Source organism: Oryctolagus cuniculus, chromosome 14, assembly GCF_964237555.1.
Source record: "Oryctolagus cuniculus chromosome 14, mOryCun1.1, whole genome shotgun sequence".
In the NCBI taxonomy this organism is placed as follows: domain Eukaryota; kingdom Metazoa; phylum Chordata; class Mammalia; order Lagomorpha; family Leporidae; genus Oryctolagus; species Oryctolagus cuniculus.
The window spans coordinates 37,122,478-37,147,532 of record NC_091445.1 but is presented as its reverse complement, the minus strand read 5'-3'; the positions used below and the strand labels follow the sequence as shown (position 1 = coordinate 37,147,532).

Here is a 25,055-nt window from a genome sequence, read left to right as displayed (position 1 = left end):
CAGACGGAAGATTAGCCTAGTGAGCCACGGCGCCAGCCCACTTCTATTTTTTATCATGAGATCAGAATAGAAACTCTCAAGAGAAACAAACAGGACAATTGAGAATGCCTTTGAAGGACAGGATGACGATGACGATGATGGCACCACTGCAATGACAGTGGGGATGACAGCAGACGCTGTAATAACTGACAATTATTGAGTGTTTTAAGTCCCTGTACTGTTTTCAACAGCTTACATTTATTACATTGTTTAAGCAGCTTGCTTCTGAATTCTAGAATTTGGTCATCGTTGTGGTCATCATTTTGATTAGCAATCATCTCCCTGTCTTCTCTTTAACAATTAGAGAAGCAGCAGACCGATTATAAGGTTTCTTCTTTTTTAAAAAAATCAAGAATATTTGTAACTGGAGCAGTAGTGTTGTACTTAGCTAAACAATCGCTTCTGAAGTGTTTTAAATTTAATGAGAGGTGTATGGAGTCCCTTTCTCTCTCACTCCTCATTCCCTATCACTTTTTTTTTTTTTTGGACAGGCAGAGTTAGACAGTGAGAGAGACAGAGAGAAAGGTCTTCCTTCCGTTGGTTCACCCCACAAATGGCTGCTACAGCCAGCGCGCTGCACCGATCTGAAGCCAGGAGCCAGGTGCTTCCTCCTGGTCTCCCATGCAGGTGCAGGGCCCAAGGACTTGGGCCATCCTCCACTGCACTCCTGGGCCACAGCAGAGAGCTGGACTGGAAGAGGAGCAACCGGGACAGAACCGGTGCCCCGACCAGGACTAGAACCCGGAGCACCAGCGCCACAGGTGGAGGATTAGCCCACTGAGCCACGGCGCTGGCCTATCACTCTTTCTTTATTCTCCCCCTGTTCCTTGATCACTCTTGAAAGCATCTGCCTCTCTCAGTCATATCCCGTAGTGAATCTGGTAGAATAGATTCATCTCACCTGCCCTATCCCTGATAGCTCATTGTCTATGCATTGAGATCCTCAGCCGTACCTAATGCTTTGCTCTGGTCTTGTTCCTTCATTGGAATTCTGTTACTTGTATTAATCAGTTCGTTTCTGAAAAAGAATTAGTACCTAGGTATAAAGGTGCTTCTGCTCTTGCAGGCTCATTTCAGAGACATTCTGAACATCCCAGTTTCTTAAATTATATGGCATGGTTCAGTTATTTTATTTCTTGCAGAGTGGGAATTCCTTTTAGCTCTTCAGATGCCCAATTCTTTAAACAGAAAATTGTAGATATGATCAATTAAAGGTTAAGATCTTGAGAATCTGGGGGTGGACATTTGGTTCAGCCATGAAGATGCCAGATGCCCACATCCCATATCAGAGGCCCTGGTTTGAGTGCTGGTTACTCTGCTTCCAGTCCAGCTTCCTGCTAATGTGCACCCTGGGAGGCAACTGGTGATGCTTCAAGTAATTGAGTCCCTGCCACCCCCATGGAAGGCCCAGATTGAGTTCCAGGTTTCTGGCTTTGTCTTGGCCTGGACAAAGGGATGAGAGAGATCTCTCTCTCCTCTCTCTCTCTTCAGAGTTGAATGAAAAAAATTGAGGATCCATACATATTCTTAATATATTTTAAATATGTTTACCTATTGAAAAGATTATACCAGGAGAGTCTCTGAAGAATGGAGCTTGTAGAACTTTATTGTGAGTGATTCTGTTGGTTATCAAACTGATAATGAATAAGACATTCTTGTTCTGGGGTATAAAAAAGAACTCGATTCTTTTCAGATTGTTAAAAACTAAAAGGTAATTAAATTCTATTACGCAGTCAGTTGAGAATTTTTTTTCTCAGTTTTTGTTTATAGTACTAATGTTAATAAAGGTGAATATCACACAGTTACAGTAGGTTTGAAACAGAGTCATCCAACCTCTGCCTTTGCCCAGAATGTACACAGTTTTACCCATTCTCATAAACTGCTGGTGGATCATGTCTGCGACATGCACACTTCTACCAGATTGGGTGCTAGTTCTAAGACTTTAACACTGAGGGTTTTGGCATGTTTCTTTCCTTTGTCGTCTCTTGGCTCCTACCAACCTGTGAGCTTAAAAAGCTAAGTGATTTGGTTTCATGTAGTTTATAGAAGATATAGGATAAAAACTGAAAGTGTTATCCTTTATATAGTCTTCTGAAACGTGGAGAATTGCAAGTACAGTTGGGTAACTGGGAATTAATTTTCTTTTATTTGAGAGAGCTGAGTTGTGTTCTGGCTGGGAGGTAGGGGAGGGGCCCTCTTGACCCCAGAATCCACACTGCCCTTGCCATTCTTTGATCCTAAGATTCAAGTCTCCTCACCACAGTGCTCTTCCCCCTGCACTGGCTGGTGGTTGGTGGTGGTAGAAGCTACACCTCAAGAGAAGATCTTTTCTAGGCTCTGAAATGCTTTTCTTTTCCTGCTCCCAAAGTGAGTGCAGCAAATGTTATGACATGAGCTTTTGCAAATTGGGAGACTGGCTAAGCCACTGAGGGCTATGGAAGACTTCAGATTATGTTAGGCAGAGAGTTATCAAAGACAAAAGTGACTAGAGGTGGTTGTGGCAGCGGAAAGGAAGTGAAGTCTTGGACCTGGTAGGGTGCACTCAATTCTGTTCACTTCCTTTTTCCTTCTAACCTTTTCAAATCCTTTCTCTCCATAGCAGTCCCAGTCTCATTGAGAGTTCAGAGTTTAAGTAGAAAGACTCACACTCTCCAGACTATGTCCTTGGATCTGCATGGCCCTGAGGAAACTCTGAAGCCATTTAGTGATTTATCTCTAACAGCATCCATAGGCTTGGATTCTAAAGCACCCAATGTAGAGCTTAGATAACTTAGTTTTGTTATAATATGTGCCTGGTACATACATGTTAGAGTGTAAGAATGATTTGCAGAAATAACGCATTCTGTTGGTTTGAGTCCCGGCTGCTCCACTTCTGATCCAGCTGTCTTCTATGGCCTAGAAAGCAGTAGAAGATGGCCCAGGTACTTGGGCCCCTGCACCCATGTGGGAGACCTGGAGGAAGCTCCTACCTCTTGGTTTTGTTGTGGCCACTGGGGTAGTGAACTAACAGATGGAAGATCTCTCTCTTTCTCTTTCTTTCTCTCTCTCTCACCCTGCCTTTCAAATAAATAAGCAAATCATTTTTCAAAAAAAAAAAAAAAGGAAAAAATAGTGTAATCTAAGTGTGTCAAGAATCGATGATAAAAACTAAAGTCTTAGAAAGTTGCGAGAGCAATGTTTGCACATTATGTAATCACATACTAATCTATCTATAATGTAGCTTCTTTGACAGCTTTCACGAGGCAATGTGTATATACACCTACATACACATAATGCATAAATACACCTGTGCATACACACATGCATGCATGTGTATGTGTATACTGTCCTTTGTGCCCTTCTTATGTCCTAGAAACCATGGTAACAGATTCTTTTTTGTAGAATTCAGGAAGAAGAATGGGATAAATACATCATACCTACCAAATCGGAGTCTGAAAAATACAAAGTGAGCCGGACTTTCAGCTTCCTCATGAATAGGATGACTAGTCCTCGGAATAAATCCAAGGTGATTGTGGTTCTGTCCCCGGTCTCCGTTAAGACACAGGTGGCTTGGTTTCTCAGTAAGTGGTAGAGTTTCCACTTCCCCTTTAAACTCAGTTATCTTAGATTTTATGCGCAGCTTTTCTTCTGGCGTATTGTCCAGGTCATTAGAAATGTGAAGACAAGCACATGCTAGAGACTGCCATTTTGGTGTCATTGTGCTCCTCTGTGCACAATGTTCTTATGTTCCTAAAGAAAATATAGAAACTCTGTTCTCTGACTTCTGCAAGAAGCTTGGCTGATGCCATTTTCCTTTTCTCATTTCCCCACCTTCCTGCTGCACCTGCTGTTTTTGAAGATGAAAAGCAAGGATGCTAAAGACAAAGAGAAACTCAGTCGACATCAGTTTGTCTCAGGAACATTCGCTGGTGTTCTGCAATGTTCAGCTTGTGATAAAACCGTCTTGGGAAAAGAGTCATTCCAGTGTTCCAGTAAGTTCTTAGGTCCAGAGAGAGATGTCTTTGGGTTTGTCTCCTTGGACAATAAATGCCCTTGGGCATGGGGTTATTACTAAACAGGTTTACATAAACCTGTTTCTTGCTCTACATCTATGAAAAATTCAGCCACACAACCGCCGAACCTGGGTGGAGTCAGTACTTTCAGTCCGTGAGCGATGGCCTCCATGAACCCCATACCTGTATACCTCATTGCTGACTTGACAGGTCTACAAGCATCTCAGGGGATGCAGGCCCAGCACTGGGCTCTCGACCACTCCCTAGAGAGAGCCCTCCTAAAGCTGATCTTCCCAGGTATCAGCAACGCCATCATTCCATGCCAACAGTTTCGGAATATTTCCTTACACTTCCCTTTCTCTCACTTCCTACATCCAAGTCTTCAGCAATCCTCTTGACTCTATTTTCAAACTACGTTCAAAGCCCAGCCAGTTGTCACCCCAGTCACTGATGGCATTCTGGTCCACAGCCGCTGTTTCAGCAGCATTCCACTTGGTATCCTAATGCTTTTATCCCCTAGTGTCTGCCCACAAAGCATCAGCCAGTGTGAGCTTGTTAGGGCATGGATCCCTGCGTCCCAAATCCTCCAACAACTTCCCATGTCCCAGAGCCCTTACAGTACTCCCCAGGATGTGTCCCATTCTCTTTTCCTCCCTCCTTGTCCCTTCCACTGGATCCCTTTGGGGTCTTTACTGTTCCTTGAACCTACCAGATGTGTTCCTTCCCTAGGGTCTTCCCTGTGCTCCTACTGCCTGCAGCTAGCTTCACATAGCTCTGGGGGTTGCTCAGATAATCCTGCTCCGTCACACCTGTCCTGACTGCTCGGGGCCTCTCTCCTCCCTGCAGTTTTCCCCTATCGTATTTACTGCCACAGGACTTTGTATATGCTTTCTGTATTGACTTTATTATCTGTGTTCTTCACCATAAGCTCTATCAGGGCTGGAGTTTTGTCACTTGAACTTTTTCTCTGCTGTGACTAGAATAATACCTTGCATGTCACTGGTGCTTAGTAAATATTTGTTGAATAAAAGAATAATCCAGAGATGAAGGATTCAGGCCCAGGTAAGTGAAATGCGTTTCATGGGAGCTTTTGGTAGCCAGCATTGGGAGATATGGCTTGTGGGTGGTGCAATGGCTGCCCAGAGGGAGAAGAGCAAGGGACCATTGCATGTAAAGGTCCTCACTTATGCCCCAGAGGATGGAGGAACTGATTTACAAACGGGTCGTATCAGTAGCTGTACATCTGATAAACACGCTATGTGTGTGGCATTAAGGGAACATAGGATTTTCTTACCATGATGCTGTCTTTAGTTATATCAACTCCACTGTGTGCTTTGGCTTTGCATTTCTTGAAGACAGTTTCTTTTACTGGATCTGAAAGGCTTAATTTGCTACTTTTTAAAAAAGATTTCCTCTAGGTTGCTGATGGGTGGTCCAGGCTTGCTGCCGTCTCCGCAGACAGTTTCTGTCTGAGGGGCGTGTGCTTGCTTCCTGGGGTGGTGCTCTGCTCTTGTTTGTAGGACTTACTGCCTTCAGTTGAACCCCTCCCTCCCGCCCCCCATCACATCTAAGACCTTTTTCTTCTCTAAGACAGACTCCTAAGCTGGATAATGTCCGTGCCGTGCTTTAATGTCCGTCCCCACCATTCTTCATCAGCCACCTGCATGTTGGCCTCTATCCACGCTACTTCAGAGAAATCCTGTTTTTGATGGACATTTGGGATCACTTTCTAGTGGATCATGAGCGTCTTTCCTCCTGATTTCATGTCCACATCCCTCATTCTAGGTGGATGTTCTCTTGACCATGGCACACTGCTGTCCTGTCTTACCACCTGTGCTGCCACTTTTGCCCTGAGCACCTCCCAAACTCAGCACTTATTCCTTTGCCCTTTATTGTTCCTAAAACTAGATCTTATATTTTTTAAAGTAAAATATTTATTTATTTATTTTATCTGAAAGGCCGAGTTACAGAGATGGAGAGGCAGAGGGAAAGAGAGAGAGAGAGCGAGAGAGAGAGCGAGTGAGCTTCTATCTGCTGGTCCACTCCCCAGATGGCCACAACACTGGAACTGAGCCAGTCTGAAGCCAGGAGCCAGGAGCTTCTTCCAGGTCTCCCACATGGGTGCAGGTGCCCAAGAACTAGGGCCATCCTCCACTGCTTTCTCTGGCACATTAGCAGGGAGCTGTATCAGAAGCAGAGCACCTGGGACACAAACTGGTGCCTACATGGGAGGCTGGCATTACAGGTGAAAGCTTTACCTGCTATGCCACAGTGCCAGCCCTGATCTTACATTCTAGAGTACCACATTCACACCTGTTCCTCCCAGCTTGATCTTCTTATCCCTCACTTTCTCCTTGCACATTTCTAGTAGCCAAAGACTGAGAACCGTGTAGTTGATGGACACCTTTGAGAATTATGGCAGAATGACAGATGTAAACCAAGATGGTTGCAAGCACACTGACAACCCAGATCCCATATGTCCACAATCCACATGCAAAAGGCTGCCCTCCTGCGTGTGTTAATGGCCCTGAAAACGCAAACCTTGGCCATACAGACCCATTTCCCTTTTGTCTCAGCCCGTCATGTTTCCGTTTCTTTCTTTTCACTGGTACCACCTCCTGGATGGCTGAGTGAATTATCCTAGTTTCTCTCTGTCTAAATAGGAATATTTCTTCCACACTAATCTTTTTAAACACAACTTTCATCACCCCATATAAACTTAAGAACTTCTGTCTGTTTTGTTTACTGGGCTAAACCCCAGCTCTTGAAGTGTCATCCACTTTGCTCATCTGTGAGCTGCTAACTAGTCCCAAAGTCCTGCTGGCTGCTTGGGTTCTCAGACCTGCTGCCTTTTCCTCCTCTCCTGCACATGTTTTCCTGCCTCTGCCAGATCATCTTCCCTCGCCAACCCCCACCCCCCACTTCTCTGCATGGATCTAGATACAGTGGTACTTCATGAAAACAGAGAATTAAAAAAGTCAGTTTCTCTTAAGATTTGGACTATGTATCTCTATTCTCTCATAGCCTGTAGGATTTCTGATGAGAAGTCAGCTGTGAGTCTAATTGGAGATCCTCTGAAAGTAATCTGGCATTTTGCTTATGAACATTTTAGAATCTTTTCTTTATGTTTTACTGTTGAAAGTTTGACTCCATTATTCAGGAAGTTTTCAGTAATTATTTCACTAAATAGGCCTTATAATCCATTCTTTCTTTCTCTCTTTTTTCTTTTCTTTTCTTTTTTTTTTTACAGGCAGAGTACAGAGTGAGAGAGACAGAGAGAAAGGTCTTCCTTTTGCCTTTGGTTCACCCTCCAATGGCTGCCACAGCTGGTGCGCTGTGGCCGGCGCACTGCGCTGATCTGAAGCCAGGAGGCAGGTGCTTCTCCTGGTCTCCCATGGGGTGTAGGGCCCAAGTACTTGGGCCATCCTCCACTGCACTCCCGGGCCATAGCAGAGAGCTGGCCTGGAAGAGGGGCAACCGGGACAGAATCCGGCGCCCCAACTGGGACTAGAACCTGGTGTCCCGGCGCCGCTAGGCAGAGGATTAGCCTATTGAGCCGTGGCACCGGCCATATAATCCATTCTTTCTTTCTACACCTACAGGGACTCCTAAGACCTGTATGTTTGGTTATTTGATAGAATCCCGTAAATCTCCATCCTTACAAAAGATGCTTAATGATGTGCTACACACATAAACACATAAAGATAGTCATCATTATGAAAGAATATGAAGGCAGAAAATCTCCCAGTAAAAGTACAAAAGAAATCCAAAGTAAACAATAGGAATATTTATGGAAAAATGGCAAGACCAAGTAGTTACTTATCAATAGTCACCTTGAATGTAAGTGGCCTCACTTCCCCAGTTAAAAGTTACAGACTGGCTGAATAGATTAAAAAACAAGGTCCATTTGTTTGCTGCCTACAAGAAATGCACCTCTCCAACAAAGATACATGGATACTGAAAGTGAAATGATGGGAAAAGTTATTCCATGCTAACAGAAAGCAAAAAACAGCTGGTGTAGCCATCCTAATATCAGACAAAACAGACTTTACCACAAAAGCTGTTAAAAGAGATAGAGAAGAGCACAATGTAATGATTAAGGGATCAATTCATCAGGAATATGTGACTATAATAAATGTATATGCACCCAATTACAGGGCACCTTCTTATTTAAAAAACATGTTGGGGCCCGTGCAGTGGCATAGTAGGTAAAGCTGCTGCCTGCAGTGCCAACATCCCATATGGGCACTGGTTTGTGTCATGGCTGCTCCACTTCCAATCCAGCTCTCTGCTATGGCCTGGAAAATCAGTGGAAGACAACCAGAGTCTTTGGGCCCCTATACCTATGTGGGAGACCTTGAAGAAGCTCTGGCTCCGGGCTTCAGAACAGCTCAGCTCAGCTCCGGCCATTGTGGCCATGTGAGGAATGAACCAGTGGATGGAATGGATAGAAGACCTCTCTCTCTCTTTCTGTGTCTGCTTCTAACTGTAAATCTGACTTTCAAGTAAATAAATAAAAAATCTTAAATAAAAAAGAAATGTTAACAGATCTAAAGGGAAACCAAGACTCCCATAAAATAGTAATGGGGGACTTCACTACCCCACTTTCATCAATGGCAGATCAACAAGACAGAAAAATCAACAAACAACAGAGCTAATCAACACTGTGGACCAAATGGATCTAACTGATATCTACAGAACTTTTCACCCCATAGTTGCAGAATATACATTCTTATCAGCACATAGAACTTTCTCTAGGATAGACCATACACTAGGCCATAAAATAAATCTCAGCAAATTTTTAAAAAATCAAAATTGTACCATGCATCTTTTCTGATCACAATGGATTGAAGCTAGAAATCAGCAACTCAAGAATCTCTAGAACATACATAAACACATGGAGACTGAACAACATCCTCCTGAATGATCTGTGGGTCATAGGAGAATAAAAAAATTCAGGAAATGAACAAAGATGACAATGCATCTTATCAAAACTTATGGTATATAGCAAAAACAATGTTAAGAGGGGAGTTTATAGCAATTGGTGCCTACATCAAGAAATTGGAAAGACATTAAATAAATGAGCTATCAGTGCATCTCAAGGACCTAGAAAAACAACAGCAAAACTAACCCAAAATTAGGAGTAAAGAAATAATTAGAGAAGAAATAAAACTGAAACAAAAAATACAAAATATCAGTGAAATGAAGAGCTTTTTTTGACAAAATAAAATTGACACATCATTGGCCTTACCTACCAAAAAAGGGAGAAGACCCAAATCAGTAAAATCAGAGATAAAAAAGTACATGTAACAACAGATACCGCAGAAATAAAAAGAGTCATCATCAGGAATTACTACAAAGAGATGTATGTAACAAATTGGGAAACCTAGAAGGAACAGATAGACTCTTGGACACATACAACCTACCTAAATTGAGCCATGACTACAGAAAAACTAAACATATCCATAACCAAGATGGAGATTTGAGTCAGTGATAAAGACCCTCCCAACAAAGAAAAGCCCAGGTCCCGATAGCTTTGTGCTGAATTTCTATCAGGCATTTAAAGAACTAATTCTAGTTCTTCTCAAGCTATTCAAAACAGCTTAAAGGGAAGGTATCCTCCCAAACTCCTTCTACAAAGGCAGAATCACCTTAATTCCTAAACCAGGAAAAGAAACAACAGAGAAAGAGAACTATAGACCAATTTCCCTGATGAGAATAGACGCCAAAATCCTCAACAAAACACTAGCCAATAGAATCCAACAACACATCAGAAAGATCATCCACTCAGACCAAGTGAAGTTTATCCCTGGTATGCAGGAATGGTTCAGCATTCGCGAATCAATCAGTGTGATACATCACATTAACAAACTGAAGGACAAAAACCATATGATTATCTCAATAGATGCAGAGAAAGCATTTGATAAAATATAACATCCTTTCATGATGAAAACCTTAAGCAAATTGGGTAGAAGGAACATTCCTCCACACAATCAAGGCAATCTATGACAAAGTCATACCCAGCATCTTATCAAATGGAGAAAAATTGGAGGTGTTCCCATTAAGATCTGGAACCAGACAAGGATGCCCACTCTTACCATTGCTATTAATATAGTCCTGGAATTTTTAGCCAGAGCCATTAATAAGAAAAAGAAATCAAAGGGATACAAATTGGGAAGGTGGAAGTCAAGCTATACCTATTTGCAGATGACATGATTCTGTATATAGGGGTTCCAAAGAACTCCACTAAGAGACTATTGGAACTCATAAAAGAGTTTTATAAAGAGGGAGAATATAAAATCAACACACAAAAATCAATACCTTTGTATATACAGACAATGCTACAGCTGTGAAAGAACTTCTAAGGTCAATCCCATTCACAATAGCTACAAAAAATTAAATACATTGGAATAAATTTAATCTCTACAATGAAAATTATAAAATGTTAAAGAAAGAAATAGAAGAAGACATAAAAAAGTGGAAAAATCTTCTGTGTTCATGGATTGAAACAATCAGTATCATCAAAATATCCATACTACTGAAAGCAATTTATAGATTCAATGTGATCCCAATCAAAATACCAACAATGTTCTTCTCAGATCTAGAAGAAATGCTGATGCTAAAATTCATATGGAAACACAAGAGGACTCAAATAGCTAAAGCAATCTTATCCAACAAAAACAAAGCTAGAGACATCACAATATCAGACTTCAAGACATAATACAGAGCAGTTATAATCAAAACAGCTTGGTTCTGCCACAAAAACAGATGTGTAGACCAATGGAACAGAATAAAAATTCCAGAAATCAGTCCACACTTCCACAACCAAGATATCTTTGACAAAGGAGCTAAAACCAACCTCTCGAAAAACGACAGTATCTTCAACAAATGGTGCTGGGGAAACTGGATCTCTTTATGTAGAATTATGAAACCTTGTACCTTATACAAAAATTCACTCAAAGTGGATCAAAGACCTAAGTTTATAATCCAATACCATCAAGTTACTAGAGAACATTGGTGAAACCCTATAAAACATTGACATAGGGAAAGACTTCTTAGAAAATACCTCAGAAGCACAAGCAATCAAAGCCAAAATTGACAAATGGGATTACATCAAATTGAGAAGCTTCTACACTGCAAAAGAAGCACTCAGTAAAGTGAAGAGACAACATAAAATGGGAGAAAATATTTGCAAACTATGCAACTGATAAAGGATTAATATCAAGAATCTATAAAGAGCCCAAGAAACTCAACAACAACAAAACAAACATTCCAGTTAAGAAATGGGCAAAGGATATGAACAGACATTTTCCAAGAAAGGAAATTCAAATGGCCAACAGACACATGAAAAAATGCACAGGATCACTAGCCATCAGGGAAATGCAAGTCAAAACCACAATAAGGTTTCACCTCACGCCTGTTAAAATGATTTCCATACAGAAACCAATAAACAGATGCTGGTGAGGATGTCAGGAAAAGGGTACCCTAATCCACTGCTGGTGGGAATGTAAACTGGTGCAGCCCCTATGGAAGACACTATGGAAATAATACAATGTTACCTAGCTATCCCTCTCCTGGGAATTTACCCAAAGGGAGTTAAATCAGCATATAAAAGAGTGATCTGTACCCCTGTATTTATTGCAGCTGAATTCACAATAGCTAAACGTGGAATTAACTCAGATGTCCATTAACTGAAGACTGGATAAAGAAATTATAGTATATATACACTATGGAATGTTACACAGAGATAAAAAAATGAAACCTGACATTTGGAGCAAAATGGATGCAACTAGAAACCATTATACTTAGTGAAATAAGCCAGTCCCCCAAAGACAAATACCATATATTCTCTCTGATCTGTGGTAACTAATAGAGCACCTACAAGTAATCTGTAAGAGTGAAATTGCACTGTTGAAAGCCCTTGTCTTGACTGTTGAGGAATAATGTTTGTTTGTTTTTGTTTTTTCTTCATACTATTCATTGAATTCTCTACTTAGTGTAGGATTAGTCTTATGAGTATAAAGTTAACTGAAAATAGATCTGTGTGAAAAATAAGAATAGGAATAGGGGAGGGAGGAGGAAGAAGTGTGGGAGTACAAGCAAAAGGGAGGTAGGATGGGAAGAATCGCTATGTTCCTAAATTTGTGCATTAAGTCTATATTCCTTAAATAACATTTTTAAAAATAAAATAAAGTGAGAGGTGGGTGCTTAGCCAGGAACCCATTGGAGTACCTGAGTCCAGTACCCAGCTCCAACTCCCGACTCCAGCTTCCTGCTAATGTACATCCTGGGATGTCAGCAATGGCTCGAGTAACTGGGTACCTGCCACCACAGGGGAAACCGGGGTTAGTTCTCAGCTCCTACAGTTGGCCTGGCCCAATGCCAGTCATTATGGATATTTGAAGACTGAATCAACAGAGGGGGTCTCTTTCTGTCCCTCTCTCAACTTCTCAAATAAATAAGTAAAAATTAAAGAAAAAATTAGAGCAAAATGAGGGAAAATTCAGTTTTCAAAAAACTGAGCTGGGGTAAATTTTAATTCCTCTACTAAATATATTTCTCGCCCCCCCCCCCCAAAAAAAAGTCTGTCAGTGAATTTTGTTGTAAAAAATGTTGGAACTTTTGCATAGTTTTTTTCACAGTATGCATTTTCCATGAAATTTTCTTATTCTTGGTGTAAAAGCTATTTGTTTATTTATTTGAAAGTCAAAGCAGGAGAGAGAGAGAGAGAGAGAGAGAGAGAGAGAAAGAGGGGGGGGGGTCAGGAAAAGGGTACCCTCTGGTTACTCCCCAAATGGCCACAACAGCTGTGGCTGGCCAGACAGAACTCAGGAGCTTGGAACTGCATCTTAGTTTCCCTTATGGGTGACAGGGACCCAGGCATTTGTGTCTTCTTACGCTACTTTCTCAGGCACATTAGCAGGGAACTGGATTGGAAGCCAAGCAGCTCGGACTCCAACCGGAGCTCTAGTATGGAATTCTGGTGTCGCAAAGGGTGGCTTAATTTGCTCTGCCACAAAGTTGGCCTTCCAGGAGCTTTTCAAAGACCCCACATAGGCATGGATTTCTTTTTCTTTTCTTTCTTTCTTTTCTTTTTTTTTTTTGCATCAAACCAAAATGGTCTTTTAATTTCATTGTTTTGTGAACTTTTTGCAGTGTGCTCACATTTAGCCTCCTTTTTGGAGATCTCCCCTGACCCTTGTCTCCAGTATTCCTTCACATTTCTTTTATGATATATTTATCGTTCCTTTCAATATTTCATTATGTACAATCTCTTTATGCTTTAATGAATAAAATATAAAGTTTTGAAGGAATCCACTCATGCAGTGGCTTTTGTGAAGCCCTACAGCAGCTATCACCTTGGACACTCATGGGATTCTGTGACTTTGATAAAGCCCAGGGAGCCAGGGTTCACTGTAGTAAAGATGTTGGTTCATATTGTGTTGATTAAAGGGATTGTGATGGAGGTTATAGCAGAAGAGAGAAATTGCTGCAAGTCCCCAGAATATATTTAGTCTTTAAAATAGCTATTATTTAAAAAAAGTGGGATAGGATTCACAGAAAATGGTTAAAAAATTATCCAAAAATGTTGCCATCTAGAAAAAAATTACAATTAACATTTTGATAGAATCTCTTCTAATCATGACAAAAATGTTGGCTTTTTAAAGATTTTTACTTATTTGTAAGGCAGAGAGATAGAGTCAGAGAAAGAGAACTCTCTCCTGCTGGCTCACTCCCCCAGGTGCATGCAGGGTTGGGCCAGGCTGACACCAGGAGCCCAGAACTCAGTCTGAGTCCGGGTGGCCGGGGCCTGAGTACGTGAGTTTGCTGCCTCCCAGGTGCACATTAGCAGGAAGCTGGATCAGGAACAGAGCTGGGACTCAGAATGGTGCTCTCAAGTGTGGGATGTGGGGCTCCCAAGTGGCGCTGTAACCACTATGCCAGATGCCTGCACTTCTCTTAGCTTTTAATGCTCATGTTCCATTTGATGGAAATATCAATATAAATATTGTTGTAATGAACAGCTTTTGCACATTTTGAAGTCCACATCTGTGATTACTGCCTTAAAGAAAATTCTTTAAGAAGTAGTTTCAGGATTTATAGTTCTTTTTTGGGGGGGGAGGGTGATGTTGGTGGTTTAAGGTTTCCTTGTTAAGTTTTTATATTGGATAATAGATGACATGTGCAATCTTTGCTATGTCTGTTAAGATGTTTTATTTCATGAGTGTATTGTGTTTTTGTTTTTAGCTGTGAAAATTAATATTTCTTTTTTTTTTTTAACAGGCAGAGTTAGTGAGAGAGAGACAGAGACAGAGTGAAAGGTCCTCCTTTTTCCGTTGGTTCACCCCCCAAATGGCCGCTATGGCCAGTGTGCTGCAGCCGGCGCACTGCGCCAATCCGAAGCCAGGAGCCAGGTGCTTTCTCCTGGTCTCCCATGCTGGTGCAGGGCCCAAGCACTTGGGCCATCCTCCACTGCCTTCCCGGGCCACAGCAGAGAGCTGGACTGGAAGATGAATAACCGGGACAGAATCCAGCGCCCTAACTGGGACTAGAACTTGGGGTGCCGGCGCCGCAGGCGGCGAATTAGCCAAGTGAGCCACAGCGCCGGCCAAAAATTAATATTTCTAATCCAAAAAACATACACTATAAACATCTAATATTTTGGTGTCCTTTTTCTTTGTTAAAGCTTGAGCTGCTAATTTTCTACAATAACTTTATCTGTAAAATTCTTCCAGTTTATAAATAGACTTCAATGCTTATGCTTTGATGACACATTATCTGGTACATAGAAGTTCACAGATCACACCCTCATTGCAGGTTTAACTTCATCAGCATACAGTTGCTCTTTTAATGCCATTAAATGCCTTTTGCTTGGAATTCTACTTGTCTAAAATCAGTATCCCTTTTGCTTTCCTTTTGTTGTCTTGACTCTGTGTTTTTGATCTGGGGTGTATGTCTTTAATTTTGCTAAAGATAATTGTAACTGTAAGATACTGTTTTATAACAGTGCTTTTTAAATTCCCATTTCGTTTTAGTGCTTCCAGCTATCTTTTATAGTTCCTTGCTGCTTTCCTTGATGTCTAGCTGAGCTATTTAGACCATGTGTTGTTTGCTTTTATCTTTTCCAGGGAATTGGCAAGATACACTCTTTTAATATCTGCTAATGATAGTGATAAGGCTATGTTAGGCTAATAACTTAATATTCTTTTATTTCCCTCCTGTTTACCACCCTCCCCAGCCTTTGTGGATACACTGAGGTAATTACTATATTCCCTTTATAATGGTATGTTTAGTCTTTCAAGGGTAATTTCTACTTCAAGAAAAATTTGACGTTTTATTGAGTTGTATTCCTACTTATAATTTTTTAGATGTGATTCTTTGTTTGGTTTGTTTTACTGATCATTTTTGTTCCTTTTTGATTTAAACTACAGCCGTTTTATTCTAAAGCCCTTAATTTTGATTCTGCTCGATGAGATTGATCTGTTTTCTGCAGCCTTCTGTGCCTAAGGGTAAAAAATGTTTAGCGAAGTAATTCTTGGACCAAAATCTATACCCTTCAGTACTCTATCAACATTGGCTCAATCTATTTGAATATTTCTATTATAGTGAGAAAGCCTGGGACTGGCCTGGCCTTGTTTATTTGCTGGTCACCCCCCCCCCCCTTTTTTTTTATTCTGCCTAGATGGTTGAGGACTTTGAATTTTTTAATCATGTGGATATTGTTAGGATGTGTCTATAGCAAAGGTATCACAGAATGATTTTTCTTAGCAAACCGTGAGACTTTCTGATTTTCCCCTTTGGTTCCTTTTTCAGCTTTATGAGATTTTCATCTATTGTAGCTTTGACTAGTGTCACTTCTGATTTTTTCTGACTCTCTGCTTGAATAGGTATGTTCTTGGCCACGCATCTCCTCTGTGTGACAGCTTCTACTTTAAGACTTTATGCTGCTTCTGCACCTTCAGAGGGATTCTTTCAAGTTTAATGTCATCGCGCTTTTGTCACACGCACTCTCGTGATTTAGTTCAATTTTCTCTTGCCCCTTTACCTCCCTGCGGTCCCTGCTAGCAGCTGTCATCCTGCTGGCCACATTTCTCATCCTCTTCTCCCTTCGTGGCCCTTTGCATCTGTCTCACAGGGGCTCCATCCTCTGTTTCTTACTAAGAACACGTTTCCAGTTATCTCCATTTTTCTCCTCTCTTTTTGGATTTCATGGTCAGTGGCCCGCTCTGCCTGTGACTTTCCAGCATGGCTTTGTCCTGCGGTATCTTTGGCTTTGCCTGTGCTCTTTTTCCTTTTCTTTCATTTTCTGCAGGAGAACAGAGGAAAGAGCCCCTGGACTTCCATGTTTGCCAACAGGGCCAGTGCACTGAGTAGCCTCAGCCCTGCTCAGTGGCTACAGGGGTGCAGGCTAAAACGCCTGTTGACACCTGCAGTGGGAGGGCAGCTGTGGGGCGCAGCTGCCTGTGCAGCTTCCGGTGGGTGCCTGGCACTCATCCAGCATAGTTTTGATGAACTAAATGGAGGGATTCCTTCCACCAAAATTCCCAGTCTGTCTTGGGCTCCTCTGAGATGCAGCGTGTGGGGATGTCTGAGATGACGGGGTGATGCACGTGTGTGCAGACAGGAGGGGAATTGGGCCTGGCAGGAAGCAGTCCCTGCACTCCTGTGGCCCTGCCTGAAGGCAGCCTGGGGCTCTGTGCACATGGTCAGAAGAGGGCAGGGGAAGTGTTCCCTTACCTTGTTCCAGTGAGCGGCCACATTGTTTGATGACATAAAACATGAACAAGAAGTTCCTAGGGTGTCCTACCAGAGCCTGGCCGTACATCTGTTTGCTTTCTTGCTGTGCATCGTCACTTGCCTTTTACCTGGTGTGCGCGTGGAGAGGCGCTGGTGGCCAGCTGTGTGCAGTGATGGGCGTGATGGAGAATGGGTTCTCAGGCAGTCACCGAAGTGCTGCCTCGTTCCAGGTCTCATGGTTAGTAAGACTGTCTGCAGAAAGGGACGACTATCTCAAGGAGGTGACAACAGTGACAGGGTTCCTTACACCTGAAGGGGCTATGGGTGATTCTTATTTCATGAGGTGTTCTAAACACTTGTAATGTTTACATGTCAATTTTGTAATAACCAAGAAAAGCTAAAGCCTGCAGCAGCCTTACTCATTTCTGATTAATGTAAAGAACGTGGGCGCTTCTGTCTGCCGTTCCCTTTGTTTCAGACTGCAACACGAGTGTCCACAAGGGCTGCAGAGATGCCGCACCCCCGTGTCCCAAGGTAATCTCCCCGTCCTGTGACGAGGCCGTGTGTCTGCTTCATACTGTTTGTTTGTGCCTTCACCCTTTCGTATTGCTATCTACATTGATTTCTGAAGTGATACCATCACACGTGCTCTGAGTGGATAGCTGTTGACTTCCCTGTGCACTTGTAGAGGGGAAAGCACTAGTGTGGCCCCTGGTGTTCTATGGTAGCTGGATAGGTTGGGCTTTCTGAGGGACTGGTTCACCTGCAGACCCTGAGCTTACATACACGAAGACTAGAGCAGTGATTCTCAAACATCAGCATCGCCTGGAAGGCCAGTTAAGACTGGGGACTGAGCTTCTGAGCCCACAGGTCTGGACTGGGGCCTGAGAATGTCTCGTGTCAGGAGTTCCCAGGGAGGCTACTGCTGGCCCTGAGACCCCGCCTCCCACCCCCACTCCCATCCTGGACCCTCTTGTAGACCTACCAGACAAGAGAATTCTCTCTGTATTTGGAGTGAGACATGCTCAAGGTAGTTGTCTTGTGTAGGCAAAAGGAGTAGCTGGGAGTAGAAAGAAGCCAGAAGGAAGTTGGCAGTGTTGATAGGAACTCCAGTTTCCGCCTTGGTCAGGACACATGATCTGGTGATTTCTGGTTCCCCCGAGGCTCCTAATGCAGCTGGGAGTCTTCCTGAGGCGTGTGGCCACGAGGCTCACTTCATGATCAGTTGCACATGTCACTGTCATCAGACTTTGCTCTTCATTGCATTTAATGCCTTTGGCTTTGAATTTCTCTTTGTTAGTTGCAAGCAAAATACGTGTAATGAAAATGATGCAGATGAGAATCCTGTTCTGTGTGACTGTGTGGATGTTCTCATCGTCCAGTGGTGCTTTGATCTTACTTTCTGTGTTTCTAATATTCTTTACCAGAAATTCCAAGAGAAATACAACAAGAACAAACCACAGACCATCCTTGGAAGTAAGTGGTGTGGAAAATGACTTGAACTTTTTAAACTTTAATACGTACCACATATTTTTCCATTGTAAAAATTCCTCTTTTTGTTTTCCGATTTACCCAATTATTTTTCTTTCATAACACATGCTTGGCATAATGTATACAGAGAGTTCAAGAAAGGTATCAGCATCTGTGCCAGTCTAAGAGCTTTTCATGGTGTGTGCCAGATGATCTTTTGTGTTATGGAGAGCTATAAGGAGAGGATGTTAGGATGTGGTCTTAATTCCAAGGCACTGTCTAGTGGAATAGAGATGCTGTTGATTGAATAACCTTTTGGAGAAAAGAGGGAATGCTACATTAAACATATATGAGCTGTTTTCCCACCAGTAGCACATATCCACACAAGTATACATCACTTTCTTATGAATCACAAAGGTTGGCGGAAAAGCCCTTCAAGTTTGGAGTCTACAGCTTCTTGGCAGTCCCTGTCGCACCTTCCCATAGTGACCTGGTGCCTTGATGAGCTGGGCTTGAGGCTGTGATCTCGTTAGCACCTGTAGGATGGCAGTGAAATTTCAAGACATCTAGAAGTTTCATTTGCATTATATTTTAAAATCTCTTGGTTCTGTTTTGTTCCTAAATTATTTATGGCTGAGATTTAAATAATTTACCTTGAAAATGCTTGGTGACATATGACAGTTCTTTGCTTTACATGCAAGAACCTGTCACACTGACATCTCCTAGGTTTGAAAATCCGGTGTGTTTTTGTGAGAAATGTTGCAGTTTCTTCTACGTAAAGTTGTTTTACATTTCAGTTCTGTAACAAGGGGTGGCTGGCTGATATTTTTACAATCACTTCAGTCAAAGGACCATTAACTATGGGGACTTGTGGTGACTTGCTTCTGGGTTAATCCCTGGGGGCAGGAGCAGCTCTCACATCACTTACCCCTTTGCCTTGACTCAAAGCCATTTCATATCAGTTTTAAAGCTTAATTGCCCAAGGATAAGCGTGAAAATTAAGAAGCACCTTAGAATTGATAAACCATCATCTGTTTCTCCTCTTTATCACTAATCATGAAAACAAGATGAAATTATCTATGTGATATTATATATATATATATTATCCTTTGCAATTTCCTAATGTCTATTTAAGTATTTTCCCCTTTTGTTCAGGAATGCATATGCTTATAGCTCTGTTAGGCAACCAAAATATTTTCTGAGAGTCCTTTATAGAAATGTCATTGTAAACACATCTACACCCAGAACGTTCCAGAACTGACCAGAAAAGTAGGAAAGTGCATTTAGTTTTCACTGTGAGAGAGGACAGCCCAGCTGGGCTTGCGGTGTCCCCTGCCTTGAGAGTCGTATGCCGTGAAGAGTGGACTCCCTGGCACCATTCCATACCCTCGATGGCGTGTGCTGCCCGTGTGTGCGTGCTTGTTTACGTCCACAGTCACATTCCAGGTCCACTGCTAATAACACCCTCCATCTAGTTAAAACTGGTTTAAGGAGTGCAAGCAGAGGTTTATGGGGAAGCTAGCCCAGTGTTTCCCCATTCCATGTGCTTGTTTGTGTCATCCCAAACACCCACAAGTCTCTAAGCACAGATGCGGAAGATGGCCCGCAGCACGGGTATCAGGAGGGTGTGAAATTGGAAGGACATTTGAAACAAGTGTCAGGATGTAGCACGGACACAGGTGTCGAGGCTGGGCGCGCAACACGTTACGAGAGGTTGTTCAGGGGTTCGGTTTCTGGCTTTTAAGTGACTGCCTTGTCGTTACTGTCCTCTGTGCCAACCACCTGAAGCATCCGCTCTGACTTCCAGACTCCTCGTTTAGAGACGCTCCACAGCCGGGTCTCTCCTTGCATACTTCTTCCTCCATGCCCATTGGATTGCCCACGGGAAGGAAGGACAGTGCGGGCCAGGTGCATCCATTGTCCAGAAGTGTCCCGGGCCCCACCTTGGAAAGGTAAGGCAAAGCGTGTGTTTGCATCTTAATGGCTGGGAGAAGCTGCCTGGACTCACTTTTCTCCCCCCTCTCGCACCCAGCTTCCGGAGGTCAGTGACATCCTTGGAGTCAGAGAGTGACAGCAGCAACTGGAGAAGCAGGTCGCACTCCGATGAGGTGCTGCAGTCCGTGGGCTCTTCTCCCTCCACGGAGTGTTTCATCATGGAAGGTGAGGAGCGTGTGCATTTGGGCTTACTTGGGTTTCTGTGGACTTTGGCTAGGCAGGGGTGCTTTCTGCAGGATAGAAGATCAAAGCAGGTTCTTTTCTTCTTTTAAAAATGAGTCTGTTTCCTGATATCTCTTTGGGATAGGTTCTGCTTTATCAAAAAGGGAGTGAAAACCTGATAGAGACCAAGGAAATGGGATGCAGATTTTAAGTGGACGTGTTCCCTAGAAAAGAGATCCTAAGCATAATGAACAGAGTGAGATATATTGTGTGCTTATTTATCATTCAAAACCTGGTGAATTAGAACTGGTTCCTACATTAGAAATGGTAACTTTTAAAATAAGAGCACTTTTTTTTTTATTTTTGACAGGCAGAGTGGACAGTGAGAGAGACAGAGACAGAGAGAAAGGTCTTCCTTTTGCCGTTGGTTCACCCTCCAATGGCTGCCGCGGCTGGCACGCTGTGGCTGGTGCACTGCGCTGATCCGAAAGCAGGAGCCAGGTACTTCTGGTCTCCCATGGAGTGTAGGGCCCAAGCACTTGGGCCATCCTCCACTGCACTCCCGGGCCACAGCAGAGAGCTGGACTGGAAGTCGAGCAACCGGGACAGAATCGGGCGCCCCAACCAGGACTAGAACCGGTGTGCAGGCGCAGCAAGGCGGAGGATTAGCCTATTGAGCTGTGGCAACGGCCAGCACTTTTTTTAAAGTGGATTTTGTTGGAGAGGATTCCGTTTTTGTATCCAAGTTGCATCAGTTAGTGATGGAAAACCAAACTGGGGGTGGGGGGGATGGTTAGGAGAGAGAAGCCTTTTCATCCATCATCTTCTCAACTTTGTTGCTCCCAACTGGAATTTAATCTCCCCATGAGTGCTGTTTGGGCAAATAGGGCTTGGTTTTCCTGGGAGATGCACCTGTGTGTTGTGGCTAATTCTGTCAGAAAAGCCTGCACTCACTTATGACCCAGGCCCTTACACTCTGCTTTGTGTCTTTGCCAACCAAGAGCAAATCAAGCACACCAGTTCAGAATCCAGACTTGAGCAAACAGCGCCAGATAACTTGGGGCAAAAGCAATCAGCGGGGCCAGATTCTGCAAGCATATTATGGACCCCGAAGCTTCCCTGAATAAAACGAAGAGTGCAACCCAAAGCAAAGGAAAAGCCTTCCGATGTCTCCCCCCCTCCCCCAGTACACACAATCATTATTTTACTATCTGATTCTCCCTGCTTTTGTGGAAGCTGTCCTGATTGCGACCATCTGGCTGGTTTTCAGATGTAAATGACAGTATTTTGGCTTCATTATTTCCCTGTTTATAGAAGTTTCTATATTTGCTGTGATGAATGCATAAGCATGGGTGGCTGGGGAGATCTCTTTGTCCACTGAATTACTGTGCTTCTGGCTTTTCTTGCCTAAACGCATATTAGATGTCGTGGATTCTTCTCTATGGAGTGACCTCAGCAGTGATGCCCAGGAGTTTGAAGCAGAATCGTGGAGTCTTGCGGTGGATCCCTTGTTCTGTAGTCAACAGGAAAAGGATGTCATCAAAAGACAGGATGTCATTTTTGGTAAGCATTTAAAATGCTGTCTTGGGCTGAAGCAGTGTGGTGCAGAGGGAAGAACATGGAATTTGAAAACATGCAGACAGCTCAGTTCTACCATTTTCCAGTTACCCAATCTCAGACAAATCATGTAACTCACTCAAACCTCGATTCCCCCATCTATACAATGGGAATAATAACCCTTGGGTTTAAAATGTTGTGAAGCTTGAATGAGGCATTGTTTGTAAATTCCATTTCCCATATCCTAAGTTTACTTAGGCTTAGCCCGTACTTTCTTCACTCTTTTGTATAAGAATCACAGTGCACGCTCACATGTTTTAGTGTTGGGGAGACAGGGTTCCTGCCTGTGGTCCTGTGGTTTGACTGTATACACCAAGGAGCTGTCGTTCAGAGCGGTGCCTGTGCCTGTGGTCGCGTGTGGCTTGGGCCAGTGCTCAACTGTGTGCTGCAGTTCTGTGCAGAGAAAACAGCCATGGTGAGATTTCACCATTTCATGCTATTTGGAGTGAGGGCAATCTAAAGTGGAGGAAGTAGACTTACAGACGAATTAGGAAAAAATGAATCACAAAAAATTTTCAAGTACCAAGTCGGTGCTGAAGAGTGGGTCCAAGGATTTCCTGTATTCTAAAGATGAGACTGGCTCTTGACTGTTACAGCCCTTTGTGTGTAAGATGGGCCAAAATGTCCATTGGAGATGAGGATGACACGCGTGAGGCTGTGGACATATGTGCTTTAAAATCTGTCAAGGATTGTGGAGGTGGAAGGGACTTTCTTTCTTTCTGAGAGTTATTTATTTATTTGAAAGAGCTCCAGAGAGTGAAGGAGAGACAGAGACAGGCAAAGAGATCTTCCTTCTGCTGGTTCACTCCCCACATGACTGCAACAGCCAGGACTGGGCCAAGCCAGGAGCTTCGTCTGGGTCTCTCCCATATGGGTGAAAGGGTCCCAAACACTTGGGCCATCCTCCACTGTTTTTCCCAGCCCTTTAGCAGGGAGCTGGACCAGAAGTAGAACAGCCAGGACATGAACCAGCGCCCACATGGAATGCCGGCATCCCAGGCGGCAGCTTTACCTGCCGCACTACAGCACCAGCCCCTAGTGGGAGTGACTTTGGAAAGGAAGATGTATGTCCCAAGCTAGCTAGCTAACTATATGTGTGTGTGCGTGTGTGTATGTGTGTGTATATATATATATATATATACACATATATAAATATATACACATACATATATATATATATATAAAAGCGAATCTGTGTATTATACTATCAGTTTTCATGATTGGCCTCTCAATTTCATAGACTGTTAAAATGTAACCCGTTCGGGATGAGTTCTGACACACAGCATGGCCCTGGCTGTGAGACAGGCTCGTTCCCCGGGTGTGACCCTTCGCCCTCTCCTCTTCTTCATTTCCCTCTTAAAGACAAGGAAATCATTCCTATCTTTGGGGTCATGATGGGCTGATGGATTAATGGATTAAATTAAATGACAGAGGTAAGTTTTAGCTCGGAGCAGGAACTAAGAACATGGTAGGATATAGTAATTATAGTCAGTGATTCCCGATTGAGACTTTTTGTTTATGGTAAACCAGTAAGTAAAGCTCTGTTCAGACTTAGGTGCTCTTCGTGGCTGATATTGTAGGCTCTTTCCCCAAACATGCAGTAGGTTTGAAAGTATTCATTAATGCGCACTTGATTGCAGTCAAAAGTCCGAGAAGCAATTTTCATTAATATAGAACTTCTGATGTTCCCCAAATTGTGATTTATTGTTTTCTGTCAAGATGCATTTTAAAATGGAGGAATAATGCATGTCCCGTAGACGTCATCCTCTCACAGCGCACTCTCCAGTGATTTTCAGGGTATGTAGGAGCTTCAGAAGCCTTTATAGATATGGAATTAGCTGATGTTGATTTTGGTGTCAAAATGTTTAAGTTCATTCATGTGAGAAGTTTCAAATATTTCATAAAAATGCATACTATGAAAATCCCAAGGATGAATTTAAATTTTTTGGGCCAGGATACACTATCTCTTAATTCCATTGACCACAACTTTTGAAATATTCTCTTGTTCTCAGAGTTGTACCACTGTCAAGGACTAACTCATTCCAGAACATTTGTGTCACTGCGAAAGAAACCCTGTACTCATTATGTCCTGTCCCCCATACCCCCTCCCTCTGGCAACCACAAATCCACTTTCTGTCTCTTTGAATTTGCCTACTCCAGACATTTCACATAAATGGTTCCATATATGGTCTTTTGTGACTGGCTTCTGTCACCTAGCAAAGTGTTGTCCAGGTTTATCTTTGTTGGAATCTGTATTGGTGTTCCATTCCTTTTTATGGCTGGCTAATACTCCATTTTGTTTTTCCAGTCGTTGGTTGATGTAGGTTTTGAGTTGTTTGTGCATTTGGGGTTGTTTGGTAACTGTATGTTTGACCTAGAGAGGAAATGCCAGAGTGTTTTCTAGAGTAGCTACACCATGTTACATTCCCACCAGCATTGTAGAAGGGCTCCAGTTCCTCCTCACCAACATTTGTTTATCGTCCCTCTTTTTTATTGGAATTATACTGGTGTGTGAATGGGTGCCTCAATCCCTAATGGCTAATAATGTGCATTTTTTCATGTGCATATTGACCATTATCTCTTTGGGGAGATATTTAGCCAAATCCTTTGCCCATTTTTGAATTTTTAAAAATTTTAATAGACACATAAAAATTGTACATATTTATGAGGTACCATGTGGTATTCTGATACATGTACACACTGTGTAATGTCCAATCAGGGTAAATATATCTATATCCTCAAACATTTAACATTTGTTTGTCAGGAAAACATTCAAAACCCTAGCTTCTAGTTTTTGTTTTAGAGAGAAACTGACAGTACATTGACATTGTAGTCACTCCACTGTGCACTTGAACCCCAGAACTTTTTACTCCTATCTAAAAATAACTAAGTACTCATCAAACTTTCCCCATCCTCACTCCTCCCAGAAGATCTAAACAGACATTTCTCAAAGGAAGACATAAAGTGGCCAGCAGGTATGTGAAACAGTGCTCAGGGAAATGCAAATCAAAACTCTAATGAGATACCACCTTATCTCAGTTA

At 42.7% G+C, this 25,055-nt stretch overlaps 1 protein-coding gene across 1 annotated transcript in view; it reads left to right on the top strand.

Moving 5' to 3' along the window:
* The window catches only part of ARHGEF28 (Rho guanine nucleotide exchange factor 28), a 142,393-nt gene that overhangs the window by 40,057 nt on the left and 77,281 nt on the right, over positions 1 to 25,055 (top strand). Inside the window, 7 exon segments of the mRNA XM_017350622.3 lie at positions 3,421 to 3,544; positions 3,878 to 4,010; positions 17,248 to 17,303; positions 18,197 to 18,245; positions 20,047 to 20,191; positions 20,272 to 20,399; positions 21,819 to 21,959. Coding sequence (XP_017206111.2) covers positions 3,421 to 3,544; positions 3,878 to 4,010; positions 17,248 to 17,303; positions 18,197 to 18,245; positions 20,047 to 20,191; positions 20,272 to 20,399; positions 21,819 to 21,959 — 776 coding nt within the window.